At 43.5% G+C, this 20,906-nt stretch overlaps 1 protein-coding gene across 1 annotated transcript in view; it reads right to left on the bottom strand.

The window, feature by feature from the left end:
* NUP155 (nucleoporin 155) overlaps nucleotides 1-20,906 on the bottom strand; it is a 91,707-nt gene that overhangs the window by 19,320 nt on the left and 51,481 nt on the right. The window contains exons 15-30 of the mRNA XM_019517942.1: nucleotides 19,060-19,154; nucleotides 17,984-18,072; nucleotides 15,812-15,874; nucleotides 15,553-15,703; nucleotides 13,290-13,356; nucleotides 12,355-12,473; nucleotides 11,429-11,532; nucleotides 8,434-8,567; nucleotides 7,671-7,862; nucleotides 7,218-7,356; nucleotides 6,690-6,825; nucleotides 4,500-4,653; nucleotides 4,076-4,180; nucleotides 3,753-3,907; nucleotides 2,752-2,881; nucleotides 2,439-2,552 (exon numbers count right to left, since the gene is read on the bottom strand). Coding sequence (XP_019373487.1) covers nucleotides 2,439-2,552; nucleotides 2,752-2,881; nucleotides 3,753-3,907; nucleotides 4,076-4,180; nucleotides 4,500-4,653; nucleotides 6,690-6,825; nucleotides 7,218-7,356; nucleotides 7,671-7,862; nucleotides 8,434-8,567; nucleotides 11,429-11,532; nucleotides 12,355-12,473; nucleotides 13,290-13,356; nucleotides 15,553-15,703; nucleotides 15,812-15,874; nucleotides 17,984-18,072; nucleotides 19,060-19,154 — 1,947 coding nt within the window. The remainder of the gene's footprint in view (nucleotides 1-2,438; nucleotides 2,553-2,751; nucleotides 2,882-3,752; nucleotides 3,908-4,075; nucleotides 4,181-4,499; nucleotides 4,654-6,689; nucleotides 6,826-7,217; nucleotides 7,357-7,670; nucleotides 7,863-8,433; nucleotides 8,568-11,428; nucleotides 11,533-12,354; nucleotides 12,474-13,289; nucleotides 13,357-15,552; nucleotides 15,704-15,811; nucleotides 15,875-17,983; nucleotides 18,073-19,059; nucleotides 19,155-20,906) is intronic.

Here is a 20,906-nt window from a genome sequence, read left to right as displayed (position 1 = left end):
CACCCAAAGCCTCTGCCCCCAGCCCTACTGCCCCTTGCCCCCCACCCCAGGCTCTGTGGCTACCAGCAGCTACCCCAGCTCTGGGTAGCTGCTGGAGCCTAGGTTGCTCCGAGCAGAACTTGCAGCATCCCAGCTGCCTGCTGGGAGCAGCCCGGGATCCCGGCTGGCAGCAGCTCCCCAGAGCCAGGGCCGGCTGCAGTCGGGAGGCTCCAAACAGCTGTGCCGGGCTCTGGCAGCAGCTCCGCACTGGCATGTGCAGATGCGCCTCAGAGTGGGCAGTGGGGGCGGGACCTGAGCCAGCCTGGGCTCTGGGCAGCTGCAGCAAGCAGCGGGCTGGCTACAAACAGCTGTGCCAGGCTCATCATCTCCATGCCAGGAGCAGGGGAGAGACTGGGGCTGTGATGCCTCAGGCCCCGCCCCCACCGCCTGCTCCGAGGCACGCCAGCATGTGCTGGTGTGGAGCTGGTGCTGAAGCCTGGCACAGCTGTTTGGAGTCTCCTGGCTGCAGCCGACCCTGGCTCTAGGGATCTGCTGCCAGCCGGGATCCTGGGCTGCTCCCAGATGGCAGCTGGGACGCTGCAAGCCCTGCCCGGAACAGTCCAGGTTCCGTTGCTGGCAGCAGCTTCCCAGAGCCGGGGCTGGCCACGGCATGCCATGCTCAGCACGCATGCCAAGGGTTGCCAACCCCTGCTATACAACCTTTCAATTTTAAAACACCTGAGAATGAAAAATTGGTGTGCTTTGTACTCTGTTCTTTCTACTTATCTTTCACACAGTACATCATACAGAGTTAGACTGAGAAGGAATTACTACAGGTTGGACGCAAAAGGCATTTTTGCATGTGTTCTGGGGGTTAGAAGGCACTTTAATTAGATCAGTTCTGAGAGCTGCTTTAATTAAAGGGCCTTCAGTGTCTGTCCCTGCATTTCAAAATGACAGTGGCGGTGATGACTGTGAAAGCTTGGACATGAAATACCAAATTAAAATAACAGTGTAAAAAAATGCAAGGCAGTGGCTGGAGCAAGACTGGGTTGTGGTGACAAGTCTGCCACAAAGAAAATAAAACTCTGCTAATGGCTACAACACATTAGGTGTAGAGAAAGCGGAGCTTGTGGTACCCAATACCAGACCCATGCCATAAGATAACAATCATGATAATAGTCCTCAACCTTCTACCACACCCAAGCCTAAAAAATAAAAGTGATGGTTAAAATTACTGGCAGAGACCTGACACACACATTACATGTATACAACAAGACTCAGAGAGCAAGCTATTGAGCCAAATGCCCTAGGGAGAAACTACAAACCACATACACATCTCAATTTAGCTAAGTGTCACTAAAGGAAATGAAAGCACTGAAATATCCACTTCAAAGCAAAGCCTGTAAGAGCAAAGAGCCAGAGTACACTGAAAATATGACTGCAAATATATCCTGGTTAACACACTCCCAAAGCAAACATCCCATATATCTGTCTAAATTTTTACAAATGTCTAAATGTTTATTATGCTAAGCCGGTGTATTCTCCTGAAACTCATACCTATTGTATCTAATGGCCTCTGATCTTCACTATCTCCATTTCTGTGATTAACTTCCTAAAGGTACCTCATTCAATCAATACCCATCCCATTTGATTTCAAACTGATTAAAAGCTTGCAGAAGCAAAGCAAACACATAAACAGGATACAATTGTAATGTTAATTCAGTTTTTGCCTGCTTTGTTTGGACTTCAATTAACCAACTATCAAGAAGGAATGCTTTGAAGCTATACAATTAAAACAGTATAAAAAGCAAGACAAAACTGCCAGCAAGGTGTGCAGTCCAGGAAGATCAAGAAGCCAACCTGTACCCAGGTCACAAGTGGAGGACTGGAGCTCTGTGAAAGCTGTATAAGAATCATTTCCTGCCTCCTTGGGTAAAAATCTCTTACAGTTAAAATAATACAAGGACTGTAATAGCTCATTTATTGAATATTATAATAGAAGCTTTTGTTTTCTGTCATTTAGTTGTATAGCTTATTGGTAGTTATTAAAGCAAGCCTTTCTGCTATTAATCAATTAAGTGCTGTGTCAATATTTAAAAGCTTTAGGTTTAAAAATTCAGTTTGTAAGTGCAACAGCAGGGGTGCTTTAACTAAATCCCATCAAACAGAGGCTGGCTGGAGCATGCCAAGTAGCACATTCCAGCAGACTTGATTAATTAGAGCCTGCTCTGATGCGCTCTAATTACAGCACGTTGGAGCAGCCTCCCAGCACACCTACAGACACCCACCATATTAAATCAGAAAGGGTACACTTCAATGAGAGGCTGAACCCACTTCAGCATTTTTCTGATAATTGAAATGCATAATTTTCAGGGATGAGGGAGAATTTAAGAACAGAACCTTGCATTATTTTTGTACATGAAATAGTGAGATGTATATCCACTTTTTAAAATCACCTTGGTTATGTCCATCAGCTCAGAATCTAGCTGGGAAATTGCATCTTGTACCGAGGAATGATAAGAATACTGGCGCTGTAATGTTTCCTGTATTTGAAGCTGTATCCTGGCTACCTAGTTAAAAAAAATAAAATAAAAATACGTCACAGCAATTTGTTAAAGCAATTGCAATTGCATCCACTACTTTTTTGGGGAACAATGCAATTGAGCCTGATCAAATTGTTTACAGATAATTTGTGATAATGCAAGTGACACGTTCAGCGTCACTAACATACTCATTTTTCAACCTAGCTTAGCGTACTATTTTTCTTACTTCCATTTTTTCTTCTAGTTCATGTAGGAATTCACCATCTGCAGCTATTGATGATATGGCAGTGGAGCTCTTGGCACTCAGAATGGCACGTGCAAGATATTCAAGTCGCTGCTGAAGTGATATCTCTGTGCTGTAAAAGAAATGTCCAAATTGTAAACCAAACATGAACAGTCGCAAAATAACTACACTCAGGTAAGAGGCAAGTATTTTTTTTAGGTGATATCTTTTCTTGGATCAACTGCATACTTGTGATAAAGCTACACAAGCTTTTGAATGCCAGGCATTCTTTCATTCACTAATGTAAGCACTAAGTCTCCTAACTAAATCATGTAACCCATACATGCTTATATGCAGTAAACTCCTCCCTCCGCTGCTCCATATGTACAGAATTATTTTATACAATACACCAGTAGGGACCAACATTTTTGGCAGGCTTGTTGCAATTGAAGCCTGGCATCCTCCGAGGGGAACTCTAATCCCCTTCCCCTGCCCAATCTCCTACTCTGCTTTCTGCTCCCTGCCCAATCTGTTGCCATCTGTCCTGATATGCTGCCTCCTACACAGAAGCCAACTATGCATGCTGTAAGTGGCACACTGCTGGCTGGCCACCCCTGCAGTATGTAGTGTAATTAAACTGCCACATAATATTTTACAGCTAAATTGCCATGGGCCCTGTTTACTTCTGAATCAACTATGAATAAGATCTTTTAATTTTTTTAAGACAGGAGATACCATATTAAAAGCTACTGTGTTTGATTGATTTCAACCTTTTAGTTCAAGTTTTAGTGCCTTCCTCACAGCCCTAAAATCTTTATGGGATGTTCTAGTTTTGCTTCTGCTTTTTTATTTTGTAATTATCTCAATACTAGGAAATTGATCTAGGATGGTGTAAACAAGGATGATCCTAACTTGAACAGGGACTGGATTAGATAACCTGCTGAGGTCCTTCCAGCCCTATTTTTCTACAATTCTAAAAAACAATGATTAGAAATAGTCCATACCTATGCAGGTCTGCCAACTTAGCTAACACCCTGGCTGCATTACTAAAATTTCTGTTCTTCTCAAAGTATCGCCAGAGTAAATCCATATAACGGACTTTGTTTTGATCAATCTTGGCCATATGCACCAGATGTGGCTCCAAAAATGGGGAGGACACCTGCAAGAGTCATATAAATTAGAGTTATACTCTTTTTTCAAAGATGTTGAAAATATAAATGTTCCCATAGCATATGTTTTATCCTGTACTACTACAATCAATTTGTTTGGTTAAAGGAAAGCATACTACAAAATATTCTTTGAAGAGGTTTATTTTGCATGATCTTACCTGTAGCAATTTGTCTGCAAGGTCAGCTTGTATCAGCCAGTTATAGAGCGCAATACTAAAGAGTTCATCTGCTGAACGCTGAGCCAGTCTAAGCATTTGTTCAAACTAAAGAAAGAAAAGATCAAAGCTGTTATTCCAGAACTGTTCCCATTTTATAAATAGCTCAATGCATACCTTTACACTACTACTGCCAATTTCTGTAATCTGTGTGTTAGTACCTATATTCCTATGTTGTCATCTAATACTACATTTTTACCCACTGAAAAAAATTTGTGCCAAATCCTTTTAGCTACTTTGTAATCCCATGCTTTGATAACATTTTTATAAGTTTCATACTACTTGGCAGCCTGTTAAATCAGACCATTTTCTAAAATGTGTAAAAATCAAGACAGGTGTGACTTTTCCTCTATTATTAATTTCTTACATGATGTCCAGCTTCTTCATTGCTCAGCATGTTTGGATCAGATGATAACACTGGGGGGCCTGGCTTTTTGGGTACGCTAGGAGACTGAGGAGCAGCTTTACTTTGATTTACCAGTTCCTGAAGGGTGTCAGTAATGCATTTGTAGCTGTTTAACCTGGAAGATATGTAAAAGAGAAAAAGAAATCCCCCCATAGCTCAGGTTAGTTATCTGTGGCCTCTTCCTCTAGACAAGCTTGCTACATTGTACTTTGAAAAAAAATTTTTTTTTTAAATTAAACTAAAATGTTATTGCATGTCCCTGTCAGCTACTTGATGTGACCTATTCTCCCTGCTGAAAGGGCTCTCTCACCAGTCTGCCACTATCTCACTAACAATGGCTAAGCTGGTAACTAGCTGCTAAATTCTTGAGCAGGGACCCTGGTTTTCTCCAACTAAAAATTGCAAATTCTCTGATTAAAAACCCAAAATCAATGATAAAAATTCAAGGCCCCCCACAGCCCCCCCACCCCCAGGTATTGCTGGTGCCCCTCACTCCCCCCAACAGCCTCCTCAGCCCTCCCGATCCCTTTCATCCCCCACAACAGCCCCCCCCGTGCACAGACACATGCACACAGAGACATTGACACCCACCCCAGCAGGTAAGTGTGTGGGAGGAAGGGGTGGGGTAGGGCAGGGGAAGGGAAGATCCTGGGGTGACCAGATAAAGAAGGGTGGGGAGCATGCCCCTGTGCCTGCTCCCAGGAGCAGGGCTGGGAGGTGAGGGCAAGGGTGCCCCTCTGCAGGCTGTACACACCCAGGCCAGCCTGATGGGGGAGTTCGCACATGGTAGCCGCTACTGCAACTCTGTTGCTGTGCCCCGTGCTGCCTTCCTGCGGCTAGTTGCACAGGTTTCTGGGAAAGTGGTGCAGGGTGTGGGAGCGACAGTGGCTGCCACATGCAGACCACACGCATGCTGCCCAGTCGAACCGAGGGGGGTGGGAGGAGGAGGAGAGGGTGGTGCTCTTCACATGTGACGGCTGCCACTACACTGCCTCTTGTGCCCTGCAGCTGGCTGCATGGCTCCATGGCAGTGCAGAGTGGTAGCTGTGTGCTGGCCACGGGGAGGGGGCTCACACACAGCAGCTGCCACTGCTTCTTGCCTGTGGAGCCATGCCTGTGCAGAGGCAGCCACCGCATGAGAGCCCCCCTGTCTGTGGGCACGGCTCTGAAGACAAGTGGCAGCGGTGGTGTGAGGCGGTGGCGGACACTACGCATGAAACCTCCCTTCCCCCACTGGCCAACACGCAGCCGCCACCATGATCCCGTGCCTCTGCTGCTGCTTGTCTAAGCCATGCCTACAGATGGCAGGGCTTGCATGCAGCGACCATGGCCGCCACCACACCACCACTGCTAGCCACACAGCTGCACGGGAATGGCTCTGCAGGAGCTCCGGCTGGTGGGGTGGGGAATGGAAGAAGGAAGGTTTTGCATGCAGTGGCTGCCACCGTGGGCAAGTCTCCACAGGCAAGTGGCAGCAATGGAAGCTGCCATGTGTGAACCCCCTGGCCAGCATGCAGCTGCCACTGTGGAGCCGTGTGGTTGGCCGCATGGTGGCCGTGGCAGTGGCCGCCGCATGCGAGCCACCCCTCCCTCCGCCCCCGCCAGCCAGCCAACCGGGCGGCATGTGTGTGGCCCATATTTGGCAGCCACCACCGCAGCACTGGTGCCATGCTGCTTGGCCGCAAAGCTCTGTGGCTGGTCACAGGAAGGCAGCACAGGGCGTGGCAGTGGTGGCCACTGTGTGAACCCCCCAGTCAGCCAGAGCTTGTGCAGCCCTCAACCACCTCCCCACCAGCCCTGCCCTACAACCCCCAAGCCCCACTTACCTCTAGGCTCCAGGGGCGAAAGGCGAGCCTGAGCCCGAGCCTGAGCCCAGCCATGGTTGACTCAGAGGCGGAGGTCCCGCCCTTCCCCCTCTCCCTCCCCCTCAGGCAGGGCTGAGGGTTTCCTGCCCTTTCTGCAATCAGTTCTCACAGGCTGGAGCTGTGCCAGCCTGCAAGAGCTCTGCAAAAGCAGAGAATCTGCAGATTTCTCTCCTAAAAAACGGGGAATCCGTGGTTTTCTCCATTTTCCTCATGGGAAACTGGAAACCCAGATCCCTGCTTATGAGTAAAATACCCTGAAAGCTGCTCTTGTATCCTGAAAACTTACCTTTCCTGGAAAGCTTGAAGTCCAACTATGTCCTCCTCTGGTTCTCCATTTTTGTAGAAATGGAGCCCAAGACCTTGAGGATCCTTCTTCTCAGCAGCAGTAAGGGAGAGTTCCACCACACCCTCATAGAAACGCACTTGAAATAGGGAAGAACAAAGAGTCTGGTTACATTAGTACTAAATCTGTTGCAAACTACTGCACAATACTGTATTAAATAGGTCATGCTTCCCATTTTAGCTGTCAAGAGTTACCCCTTTGCTTCTCACATCCCCAATCCTGCAAAGACTTAAACAACATGCTTAATTAGCGGAATTATTCACATGCTTGAAGTTCTGTATTTTTGTGAAATGGAAATTTAAATAAAATTTTAATATTATAGGAGCTGCGTGCATATCTAAAACAATGCATTATTTTCCTCAGCCTAATACAATGACCCAGAAACAGCATGAAACACCACTTACAATTCCATATGGCTATTTTAAAACACCATTTGGCAAGATCAAGTGATGATTGATGTTTTGTTCTCACCTTGCCTATACTGTGCGCAGACATTAGCAAGGTCCACTTGATTACTGATCTTTTGGTACTCCTTCAGTGATTCTCTGAGCATTTTCTCTTTTTCCAGTTTGCTCTGAACCTGTCGGGACCGCTGAAGGAGTTCATTTGCCTGCAGGGAAATAATTGAACACTGATGCCATTCCATTAGGTCATGAGAAGGACACCTATCATGGGTATTATGTTTGCAGTAACTCATTTTTAGTTAGCTTACAAATTTCAAAGCATAAATAAGACAGGATCTATTATCTCAGGCTTTATAAAAAGGTTTTAAGTTTTTTTTTAAAAGGTTATAAGGGATATGTGTCAGATTTTAGGAAGACTCTACCTATACTGAGCAAGTGAAAGACCTTTTTTTTACCTGGTCTTGCTAGCTGACTGGGTTAATCTGTAGGGGTATATTTTGGATTAAAAAGTACATTATACCTTGGAACAGACTGCATCATCAGTGCTGTACAGAAGAGGACAGATGTCTTGTAAATGTGTACTGATGCCATCCACAGCAGCATTATCTCTGATGTAACAGTTGATGAGAGATGCTATGAGTGCTCCAGTTAACTCTTTGTCTCTAATTACCAAGTCTTTGAAAGCAGTAATCTTCAAATGTTCTTGCAATTCCTGTAGGAAAAGAACTTTCCAGTAAATTGCCAAAATTCTAACATTTCTGACCAGGACTTTCCCTATATTCAAAAACCTGTATAGATGCGCCCTTTGTGTCTTTTCTTGTTCCTTCACATAAAGTTGCTTTGAAGGTTATCTGCTTGGTATTTTTTACTATTAGAAACACCTAGTCACCTAAATTTTCTATGCAGGCTCATTTGTACACCACAATTTGTACTACACATTTCCCAGAGTTTGTTTTGTAAATACTTTGTTCTTATTTTACAAGAACCGAAGTCAATATTAAATGCTGAGCAGAATTAAACTAGTCTAATATCAGTCAACAATATCTTGAATATGCCAATTAACTCGAGTTGTGACAGCACCACTTTGCATTAAATCTATTTTGAGTACTTGCAATACCAAGAAAATAAATTTCTGAAAATCTCTGCACATTCTACATAGACTGTGAAGTATATTTAAAAGAATTAAACTAATACTACTTTTAATATATAGAAATGGTAAATTAAGTTCTGACTTGTTAAATACACTCAAATAAAAAAATATAAAATGATAGTTCATCCCATACCTTCTGAAGTTCACCTACAACAACATTGAACTGATGCTCACAGAGAAGTTTCCACAAAGCCAAAGCTTGGCAGGTTTTGCGAACAAGCTGCTGGATCCCTTGAAGTGAAGTCTTTTCAGTTAATTGTGCCTCTGCTGTAAAGTTGAACAGATTGTGGGTAGTTTATTATGAGGTATCATGCTATTTTTAAATCATGATTTTCTTTCTTCCATTGTTGTTTGTGTTTCTTTTCCTAATACTTCTCTGTCAACATTGACCTCAAACTATAAAGCACAAGACCTCTGAAAAAGTTAGTTCTAGAGATGCACAATGATTTTACATAAAAATACATGCCAGCTTCAAAATCTACCAATTCAAACTGGTATGTACTTTTTATTGTTAAAGACTGCTTATGAGTTAATAAGAAAAGTATTAAATTAAAAAGTCTGTCAATTGATAATCAGATTAACTGGCAGCATCCTTCAATGCCCAAAATCAAACTAATAGTGATATATCAAGAACCATGCACCACAAGGATCTGTAATGGTACACTGTGATGAATTTTCTTCTATCCAATATGTTTATTATGTAGGCCAGCGGTTTTCACACTCTGTTCCATGGAACCCTGAGGTTTCACAATAGGTTATATCGGGGTACTGGAAAGAAATCTGGGATAATGGTGGAGCAGCCCAGGAGGCAGTGTGCTGCCACTGGTGGGCTGGGTTGCCTGGGTCTGTGGACAGAAGAAGGACTTCCATGGCAGAAGCGATGTGAAAAGATTCTGTGATGTTAAGAAGTTTGAAAACCACCAATGTAGGTGGTCTTCTCAGCGGCTGAACTTTGGCAAGTCTCAGTTAACTCATCTATTAATAAGATCTTCAGTATACATTTGCCTCAGAAAAATTGCTTGAATTAATGTTGTTACATCACTTTGAAAATATAAATTATTATAACTGCTAACAACTCTAAATGTCAACAATTTTAGAAATTGGTGTGGCAAAGTATCCAGAGACATGTAATAAAAGAGGAGAAAGTCAAAGTTAGAGACAATATTCTAGCTTTTATTTTATTCCAAAGTTTCTCAGTATAAGAAACAAGACATATCGAAAGAACATAAAGTTCTGACTGGGGGCAGATGACAGAACAAGGAGCAATGGTCTCAAGTCACAGCAAGGGAAGTTTAGGCTAGATATTAGGAATACCTCTCTCACAAGCAGGGTAGTAAAGCACTGGAACAGGCTACTCAGAGAGGGGTCAAATCTCTATCCTTAGAGATTTTTAAGACCTGGCTAGACACAGCACTGGCTGGGATGATATAGTTTCATAGATGCTAGGGTCAGAAGGGACCTCAACAGATCATCGAGTCCGACCCCCTACCAAGGCAGAAAAGAGTGCTGGGGTCAGATGACCTCAGCCAGATGCCTATCCAGCCTTCTCTTAAAGACTCCCAAGGTAGTTGGGGATGGTCCTGCTTTGAGCAGGGGGTTGGACTAGATGACTTCTTAAGGTCTCTTCTAACCCTAATTTTCTATGATTCTACATGCATCTTCTACATAAAATCCTGACTTTATACTTTGTAAGGGTGAAAGCAGTGTAACAAAGCTTTAATATGATTTTTCCCCCAATATAAAGAGAGTCACCATATTTATTTAAATATAAGATGTGACTCTAATTATAAGCCAACCTCTGAATAATCAGATTCTAGATATGAAAATTTATATATTTGATGTAATTTGGTTCATCTCCCACTGCTACAGCAGGGAAAATAAACCTTTGCCCTCTGCCCTTCCCTGTCTTCTTCCTTCTGCAGTTTCTGCTCTCCTTGAACACATGGAAGTAAGAACCAAATCTGAAAAAAAACGGACCTTGAAATAATCATATCTATAAAAAATTGCATATAGCACCCACAGACTTAGTTCATCCAGATTTGATATATTTTTGAAACTGCTGCAAGTTTTAGTACAGGCACTCCATGAATACATTTTTAAGCAGAACTTATTTACAGTACAAACTAGGCAAGATATTATTCCAAGGCCAAAAGTCTCATGCCCCACTAGTGGGGACTGTGAAGGGGGCATATTCTGTTCCCTGCTCAGTTTATTGTGCTGGGCCCCAGCAGAATCAACAGCACTTCAAGGCATGATGACCCCACAGCTCAGTAGTGTGTACCCCTTATACCCTGACCCCAAGAAAACATACATGTGCTAATTAGCTCCTTGCTCACAATTGGAACCAGGTGTTCTGGTCATGAGTCTTGCGATCCTCCAAAAATGTATATGCAGATGAGGCACAGGGCAGCCTGGTCCAGCTTTACCTCATGGATGGTGGGGCCACACTAATCATATGTGCCAGGCTGAGAGAGGGGCCAATAGAGGAATTCTGGGCAAGCTGTTTGGGGCTCTGTTCAATGACGTTTGCCAGACATTTAAGGCTGATAAAGAAACAGGGCTCATTGGAAATGGGAGAGAAGTATGCAGCTCAGCTGTGGCAGTGAAGAGGAAGTTGAAATATATGCAATATGGTAGCTCACCATGACCTGAAAAGGAGTCATTGTTGAAGGGAGCTGCACCTAACAGGCATTAACATATGTTTTATTTAGTTAGGTTAGACCAACTTATCTTTGTGATAGGTTCCCATCAGCTTGTTTGCCCCATATAGGTCATATACTTTATAGTCATGCTCAATGTTGGCTGCATTTAATAAGCTTGGATTTACATTCTGGGCACATGGGTTCATCCCCAAGACAACTGCATAGAAAAAGCTTCTCTCCATAAAAGCAAATCCAGAAACGCTGCAGCTGACTAGGTACTTACTGTATTTTTGTGCAAAAGGAGAAGCAAGATGCGAGTGATTAATACCGTACCTAGCGTATCCTTTGGGAAATACTTTGCTCTTGTTTGCTTGTAGCTGCCTACTCTGTATAAAGAGCTTTTATTTTATTCTTGCTTTGAACAGAAGAGCTAAGAGACTAGAACCTGCATGCACAGCCTCAGGCTAATTACTTAGAGCTTCTCACCATGGAACTTCCTTTGAAGCTCTTGCTGGACTTGCTGAGAACTTCCACCATCAGGCCGCATGAACCCCAGTAACCTCTGCTGCAAGTTAGCAGGCGTGCTAAAACTGTAATTGAAGAATACAAACTCTGAATATTTATTTAGAAAGAACCTAGAAAGCAGGCTTTTGAGTTTGAGTATGTTCATTTGATTGATGAGGAAGAGATATACTTCTTTTCCCCCAGCACCCACATTGGCCTCATGTAGACATTCAGTTACTCCTGGAGAAGTTGCTGCTCTCCCAGGACAAACCACAAGTGTGCAGATGTTCAGGCTTTTTCTCCCAGAGTAAAAATGCCTGCTTCAAGAGCAAAATAATGGGAACAACAAGGGTTAAAAGGAGAACTCTCCTTGGAGAGCAAAGATCTGTACATGCCAAAGTCCTCCAGCATCTCCCCTCTTCCTTGAAGAGAGATTGTGTTGCTCGCTGGACTGCTGCTTCAGCAGGGAGCAGAACACGCCCTCTTCACAATCCCTACATCGTGCTGCAGGGAAACACAGGCTAATCATGGGTATTCTGGCCCAAGCCAATCAGGGCTGCTTTTTGTATTGCTGCTATCTGTTGCCCAGCAAAGTAAGGGAGACTGCAGAGCATGCTGGGATGTGTGTAACAAGGCTCCCCATGGTCACACAGTGTCAGCACTGCAAGCTCTCCACTATTCAGGGCTTCAGTGTTTAAATATCTGTATACCCGGTAAGTTTCCCTACCAGGAGAAAAAACTTGGGAGAATGCTCCCAGATTATTTGAATGCGCGTATGCATCCATTGTTGTACATTGTTGTATACTGTTGTACAATATTATCTAGGAGTAGCAAAAAAAACAGCAAACAAACAACCTCCCCCCACAGGTTTTATGTGCCCTTTGTAAATTAAACATATTCAATACTACCTTGGGTTTCCAAGGGCTCCAACTGTTGCAAACTGTGAATTTCTATCCAGAAATTCCTGCAAACCCTTTAGTTCTTGGAGCACAGTTTCTAATACATGGGATGGAACACTACTTTCAACCTGCAAAAGAAGGATAAAGGGGCTTCTTACAGGTCATCCTTCTGAAACCATTGCAATTTTGAGCTGAAAGGCATGCATGAAACATGTACAGAAAAATAAATGACATTATAATATCATCAGTAGGTCAGCATATTGAGGATATTCAATTAGATTGTGAGGGAACTTAGTGCATCTAAAGCAGTGGTTCTCAACCTTTCTGTACTGACCAGGAGTTGGTACAATCCAGGACTCAGAAAAAATATTTTTATTATGATGAACAGCAAATGCAAGCCAATGAAATGAGTCAATGTGGAGCCCATGCCCTATGTCAGGAGTCTGGTGAAAAGCCTACTAAAAATTGCAAATGTGCCAGTTTGTTTATAGTTAAAGCTGCAGGGGCCATTATAAGAGTTAAAAAAAAGTCAAATTGCAAATGGAAAGGAAGCATTTACCATTCTCTTGTCCAGCTGTCAACACGAGAAATAGCAGGCATTAAATTACAGTGCAGGGTCTCTTTTCAAATACAGTGCACTAAGGAGACTAAAGCCAATTTCTTTCCCTTTGAGATTTACATAGATTGAATAAAATATTGGATAACTGCCACTAACAAGTAAGGTAAAAATAAAATTATTAATTTAGAGATAAAAGGTTTTACATCCCATTCCCAGTCTGCAAAGTACACTTAAATGCAATCAAGAGCCATTTACTATTCCTTTTAACATATCATTAGTAACACAATACAGTTTTTTTTCCTATTAGTTTGCTGTGACCATGTTAAAGTGCTCAGGAAAAATAAAATATTTAAAAAAAAGGATTTAAAACACCACAGGCACTTACTGCAACAACTTCTCGATTGCCACTTTTGAAAACTCTCTCCACAACTATACTGCCATCCCAAATATTTCTGAAACAAGACAATAGTGTGTTAAAAGGCAAATAAAAAAGTATCTTTAGAAAAAATGCTTTTCTAAACTGTTTCTTAATGCATCCTGCCAGAGTTTATGAATAAAGACCCTCCTCCCTTCCTCAGTCCAACCCAAGAATGCAATCACTATCCAGGTCATAAGTAGATATAGACAATTAATGTTCAGTTTCCATTTATTTCTGTTCTAATCAGATATTCCCTAATGATATTCTCTAATAGATGGTCTCAAATATGCTAGCACAGGGTGGGCAAAACATGGGGTCCATGATCCAGATTCGGTCCACCAAGCACCTTCACTTGGCCCACGGCACCCACCAACAAATTGTGCCTTGCCCAGCCCTTTTGCCCGTGAGGATGGGAGTGAGGCACCCACATGTACAAACAGCCACAAACATACCCTATTGTGCCTCACTCCCACACTCATGGGCAGAAGTGCTTGGCCTGGCTAGTGTGCACCTTCCGTGTGGGGCTGCTGCTGCCACTGCTGCAGCCCCCAGGGACCTGCTCTGCTTCCCTGGTCTCCTGCTGGCTCTAGGCAGTAGGTAGCGAAGTAGCAGGAGAGGAGCTGCAGTTTGGCGGGAGCATTAAGTTGGGGCTGGAGGAAGTGTGGAGCTTGGGTGGGCAGCATGTGGGTGTGAGGGAAGGTGAGGGAGGGGTGTGGGGTCCCCCCATTCTCCCCCAATGGTGCGCAGTCTCTGTGCTCCCTGCCACTCGCATGTAGCCCTCACACTTACGCAACATGGGAGGGAAGCCCCATGTGTTGGAGCTGGCTGCTTTCCCCACCAGGGCTGTGCAGCACCAGAGAGAAGCCTCAGGAGCTAGAGCCAGCTGACTTCCTCACCCCAGGGGAAGATGTCAGGGACTCTATCCCCTGCAGCGCAGCCCTGGCAGGGAAGGCAGCTGGCTTCAGCATGCAGGGCTTCCCTCCTCTACCTGGCAAGTGCAGGCTGTGTGCGAGTGGCAGGGAATGCTGGCAATACAGACCGCCCAGTGGAGGCTGCGCCCCTTGCTGTGATGTGCAACGTTGGCCAGAGCCGTGCCCTGCCGGGCACCAGTGCCCTGAGTGCCCTCCCCCACCTGCTGCTTCTCCATGGGGGAAATGTGGGGGATCCCCACACCCCCACATATACACAACCCCCCAACATACCCTATGCCCCCCACAGCCACACCCCTTCACAAACCCTCCACACACCCCACCATACATACTCTACACATACCATACACCCACCCACAAACCCCACTACACATATGCCCACCCACTCCCACACAACCACCACACCCCCCAATATAGAAGACTAAGAATTTATTTTTGAGTTATTATGCAATCACCTCTATACACACTACGCAAACACTAATCGTGACAAAAAAATGTCACAATAAAATCAAAATATGTTATAGTAGTTGTTTGACTTTTAGTGTATGATTTGTTTTTTTCTGGTTCTAAGATGGCAATCACCCTCAGGGTGAAGCTGGCATGGTCATGGAGCCACCAGGGGCATCGCTGACACCCCTGGGGATCCCGCCCTGCGATACTAGTATCGAACGTGGTATTTTAAAATATTTTCTCCAAGGATGTTGTTTTATCCAAGGATCCTAGCAGCTAGTGATTCAATCATCCTCTGAAGTGCTTGGGATACTTGTTTCCTAAGAACCTGAATTCGAGTAAAGGATATGCAGTTCCTCACAGGGTTTGAATCTAGGAAAAGCATTTATAGGGCTGTTTCTACAGACAACTGATTGCTGAATTAAGACCTAAATTGTTTTCTGCCCTGCCTATTCATAGAATGTATTAGCAGAGCTGCGAAGGGAACATGGTGGGATATTACATGAACAAGGAGAAAAGGAAACAGATGGAGGACTTAAGGGAGAAAGCATGATTAAAAAAATCCCAACACCATAGCTACTCCCTCTAATTTGTGTGATGGCGTAACACAGAAGATACAGATACAAGAGTGCGGAAGAGGAAAGAAGGCCAATAGATTGGCCTCACGTTGTAACGGTTAATAAGAAACCTGACTGATTATATCATTCTGCTGGAATTTACCTTATCGGTCATATAAAATGTGCGATTTAACTAGAATACATACAGTATCAGAAAACAAATATTAATCATTTTATGGATGGAATAACTATGAAAGTAATCAAATGAAAGAATATCTTTCACAAATAACTCACCCTATAATGCGAGCGAAGTATATGCAGATGCCATTGTGTTTTCCAGAAAACACTATTTCTGGGCCCATCATACCACTAATAGATGCACCAACCTGAGACATGGAATTCCCTGAAGCAAACATAGGGGTTGACATACTGGGAGGTTGCAAGCCTGGGATAAAGACACACACATTACTTCAACTTTTGATATAAACAAAAAAGTCAAGTCAAGAAAATACCAAAAATCTAGTTTAGTAAAATAAAATTAAAAAAACCCTACCTTGTACTGGTGTTGACAGAAAGCTTGGATTAGGATATAGACTATCAGCAGGTATAGGGGAACCTAGGAAAGAAACAACAAATGAACAATATATGAATTTATTATACCCTCAAAAATGTGTTAGAAGAATATTAAAGATTACCAATTCAAGCATTCAACTTGGGAAACACCAGAATTCACGATTACCCATGTAACTGTAACTAGACTTCCTTCTGTGCCTTATGACATGGTTTTTACTTTTATTTCTACAGGACTCAACTCAACCAGGGCAAGGGGTAGATGATGCGCTCTGAATGGTTAGCTATGGGACCTGAACCTGTTCATCCTCCGCAAGAGAAGGCTGAGAGGCGATCTGGTGGCTGTCTATAAACTGGCTAAGGGAGACCAGCAGGCAATGGGAGAGTCCCTGTTCCCCCGAGCACTAGTGGGAGTAACAAGGAATAACAGCCATAAGTTGACGGAGAGTAGATTCAGGCTAGACATCAGGAGGCATTACTTCACAGTCAGGGCAGCTAGGATCTGGAACCAACTTCCAAGCGAAGTGGTGCTTGCTCCTACCCTGGGGGTCTTCAAAAGGTGGCTAGATGAACACCTTGCTGGGGTCATTTGACCCCAGCATTCTTTCCTGCCCATAGCAGGGGGTCGGACTTGATGATCTGCTCAGGTCCCTTCCGACCCTACCAATTATGAAACTAAGAAACTATTCAGCATTTTTGTATTCTTGCCTTTTCTTGGTAGACTACATACCTCACTTATAGCACACCATCCTACAGTAATTAATACAGAATTAATGCCCTTGTAAGCTTTTTTATGTGATTGCTAGCATCTGTGTTCTTCTAATTCTGCCCCTAACATGCACTCCCACTGTGTGTTCACTATAGTAACCTGTATCTTTACCATAAATAAAGATTTTACCTTCACAATACCTCTATGAAGACAGCAGATTTCACTCCCATTTTATACATGGGGAATGAGGTGAACATTGAAGACAACACCTCAAGAATAACATGCATTTGTGAGCACCCAATTTAAGATGGCCAGGGTCTGAATTTTCAGAGTACATTGTATTACGTGGCATGTTCAGAGCAGAACTTTCATTGTTTTCAGTTGAAGCTACAAACATTCAGCATTTCTGTGACTCAGGACCCAAGCGGCTAAAACTGAGTAACCAGAAAAGGATGAAAACATTTACCCAGGAAAACCATGGCAGTATCAAGGCCGAGGAAGAAACAGAACCCAAATCTCCAGTGTGACTTTTAACTGCTTCAATCACAAGACCATTCTGGCAGAGTTTCAGCCTGCAAGGGGCTGCTTGGGGCTGGGGGGAGTGGGAGGAGGGTGATCAGGCAGGGGGTGCCACGTGCATGTGCCTGGTAGTCAGGCAGGGTGGAGAACAGCCCCGCAGCTCCCTGCAAGTCTATGGGGGGGGGGTGTCCCTTTAGATTTGTGCACCCACACTAGGCATGGGGCTGCAGTTTGGCTGGACCAGCACCAGCAGGGGGCTGTGGACTGGGAGTGAGAAGCACCAGCAGGGCCAGGGAGCCATTTTTTACTTAAACTATTTACTGGGTCAGGACTGGCCACTGAGGTTTACAAATGGGTCCTGCTACAAAAAAGGTTGAGAACCACTGCCTTAGAGAACTATAAGAAAAGTCAAGCCTAGTTTAGCAATATAATCACAGCTCCTTGTTAAATTCATAGAATCATAGAAAATTAGGGCTGGGAGGAACCACAAGGTGTCATCTAGTCCAACCACCTGCCTGAGGCAGGATCATCCCTACTAAAATCATCCCATATAATCCATTGTTTAACCCCTTAGCAAAACTACACAGTAAGCCCTGACACAATTGTTAGGACTCCCTGAGCAGAGCATGAATATGGCTAAAATAAAGGGGGCAGGATGGGTAAAAATTAGGGTCCTTTTGGATGAAAGTATTATAGATGGTTACATTAAAACTTTCTGGCCTATAAACAGATATGAACAATATTCAACACACTCTACCCTAATTAGCAGCAAGTTCAAAGGTGAGGGAGGAGACCAATTCTAATGTTATGGAAGCACTACAATGAATGAAAACTATGCACTGAGGACTGAAGAGAAGTGAAGATACATGGAGTTGTGAAAATGCATCAACAGTTAAGGGAAAAAAAAATCACCAACATGCTACTTACTGCCAGAAACCGGAGAGCCCAAGATAGGTCCTACATTGCTTGGAGGAGGTAAAGCTGATGGAAATCTCATTTGTGCTTCTCCACCATACCTAAAGTTTGTAGACAAAAATTGATCTCTATGCATATCATACATAGACCATTCAGTTTTGAGGCCTTACTTCATTAGAAGTGGGCTAAACCAGAAATAAATACAATTTTTGTTTCTTGGAACTGAAACAGTGACTTATGTTTCCAACAAAAGTGTTTGTGACTGCATTTCAGTGTGGGGTAATAATTCTGTATTTGATTCTGTGACAAATTAGATAACAAACAGATTAGTTATTACAGACAAAAATTAGCTGTGTTCTCAACTTTTTTAGAGTCAAGGCACCCCCTGGAAAATGCCAGTTCCTAGGTTTCATTCATTTTTTTTTAATATAACAAAAATATGGCGTAATTATTATTCTGTTGTGAAGAACACAGGAAAGCGACAACAGGTCAGAATGGTTTTGACACTATGGATTTCTACTTGAAATCTATTGGTTTATCTTGTGAACCATGGTTTACACACTCACCTAACGCTAACATTTTGTGGCACCCTGTAGCACCCCTGAAAGGATCATACCCTGGTTGAGAATAACTGAATTAGACAAACTGTTCCAAATTGTTTTTATTTCTTGATCTACATCGTTAGGTAACAGCATGTTTGGGTGTCATGCAAAGGTTGATAACTTAAAAAAAAAAAAAAAAAATCAAGAGAAAAAATGTTTAGCACTCATTTTTAAGTAGGGGATAGTCTACACCAGAAAATTAATAGAATTAAAGACAGAATATGGATTTACAGCAGAAAATTAAGATAATTTGGAAACAGGCTATGCACACAGAAAACAGATCAGGAATAATTATTTTGAACTAACTCCCTATGTGTATAAGACATAGGTAAACAGATACTGGTTGCATTCCAAATACATGTGCTATCAAGTTTCTTGAACAGCTTACATAAGTTTAAGATAATACTTAGGCACAGAAAAGAACTCAAATAATTCCTTCCCAGCTTTTGTGAAAATCCAGGACAGTCCCCAAATTGACAAACTCACCGGAAAAAGGCTCGGGTAGCCCAGGCAGATACTTCTCTATCACAAGCAGCAGTAGAGCAGGCAAGAACAAGGCAAGTAGCACAGGCCTGGTCTTCCTGGAGACAATAATGCTTTCTATCAGTGTGATGATTTAGACCACATTACTAAAAAATTATGTTTCCTCCTCACAAAATAGTCAAGGCTCCTTTTGCCTCTTTTCAGTTCAACAGCAAGGAAAGAAAGTTTTTTAATTAAGAAGAGTCAAGCACAAAAAGAGATCCTGCTGTAGCGGGTAAACTGATCCATGAAAGCTTACCACATATTCTTCATTCTTTCAAGCCTAAACAACAAGAACTGGTAGGTGAAATGTATGGAAACTGCTTTACAGGTATGGGTAAGAGAAATCTGTATAATTTAAATATTTACCCTTCATACATATTAAAGACAAAAGATTAAATAGATCACTAAAAACATCTTACCTTAATTCTCATTAAATCCTACTGAAATTTAATATTAGTTATACCAGGAGTTTGCAACCTCTAGCATGGGTGCCAGAACCTGGCACGTGAAGGCATTTTGCTTGGCATGTGGGCCTTGGAGGCAGATGGTGGGGAAGAGGTTAGGGCTGCACTGCCACAAGGATCGGGCCCCTTGTGGCTCCCTTGCCTTCTGCCACCAACACCTTATAAGTCAAGGATGCAGGTATTTTCGGCACTCTGCCCGAAAATATTGCCGACCCCTGAGTTATACCATGAAATATAAAATTAAGGACTAAGTGAGCCTGTGTGCAAATATAACAATCATACATTTCTATTTCTAGCTTGTTCATTACATACATTCTAATAAAAAAATTGTGGATTCTATGTATTTGCAGCTGCTGAAGCAACCAGTTTTTCTCTGAAAAACTGAACTCCTAGGATAACAATACCCCTTCCCTCCTAAGTTCACCTTCTAAAATAAGTAGTGCATTCCAAATTCCCGTCATAGTTCCATGTTTGTCATTTAAAGGAAACAATCATAGGGAAAACAATATTAGACTTCCATTTCTGGACCTTATAAATATGGTTAATTATCTTCTCTTATTACTCTACCTTGTTTGCCCAACAAATAAAGCAGCATTCGGTTGGCCTAAACACTGTAGCTCCAGCTCTTGGCAAGATGGACATTTTTTTTTAGATCCTCAGATGATGTGGCAGGGAGTGCCATACAAGCAGTCAGATACACAAGTTAAAAAGGGCTGCATGAAGCTTTGGTAGCTGATTCAATTCGGAGGAGATCTGGCCCTATTCGGGGACCAAATCTCTAAATCCAAATTGAATCAGAAGACCAAGTAAAAGCTCTGAATCGATTCGAAGCATCCAAATTGATTTGGAAAAGATTCAGTTGATTGGGAGATTCGACCATAGACTAAATAGGCAGCTGACAGCTGCCTCCAGCTGGTAAGTCTGTTGGGGGTGGGAGAGGGAAGGAGCATGGGGAAGGGGGGGATTGGGGCTGGGACAAGTTGCCCAACTAAGGCAGGGGGGCACACTACTCGGGGAGAAGGACGGGGTGGGGCATGGGATGTGGGTGTGGCAGCACTGGAAGTGGGGGCTCATGCAGGGCAAGGGGGTGAGATGCGGGCATGGCTCGCTCCAGGCAGAAGGGGGCAAGTGGCAGCAGGGCAGAGCACCAGCTCCCAGTACTGCTGCACCCACATCCCATGCCCTCCCGCACCAGCTGGCAAGAGGCAGCAGGGCAGAGCCCCCTGCTCCCTGCGCTGATGCAGGTATGGTAGCACTGGCAGCAGGGGCTCTGCCCTGTCACCGCCCAGACCGAGCCGCACCTGCATTGCACCCCCACCTGCACCAGCTGGGCAAGCAGCAGCA

Source organism: Gavialis gangeticus, unplaced genomic scaffold, assembly GCF_001723915.1.
Source record: "Gavialis gangeticus isolate Ggan-Ray unplaced genomic scaffold, GavGan_comp1, whole genome shotgun sequence".
In the NCBI taxonomy this organism is placed as follows: Eukaryota; Metazoa; Chordata; order Crocodylia; family Gavialidae; genus Gavialis; species Gavialis gangeticus.
Note: the sequence above shows the minus strand (reverse complement) of the source record. Positions and strands in the feature narration are given on the sequence as shown.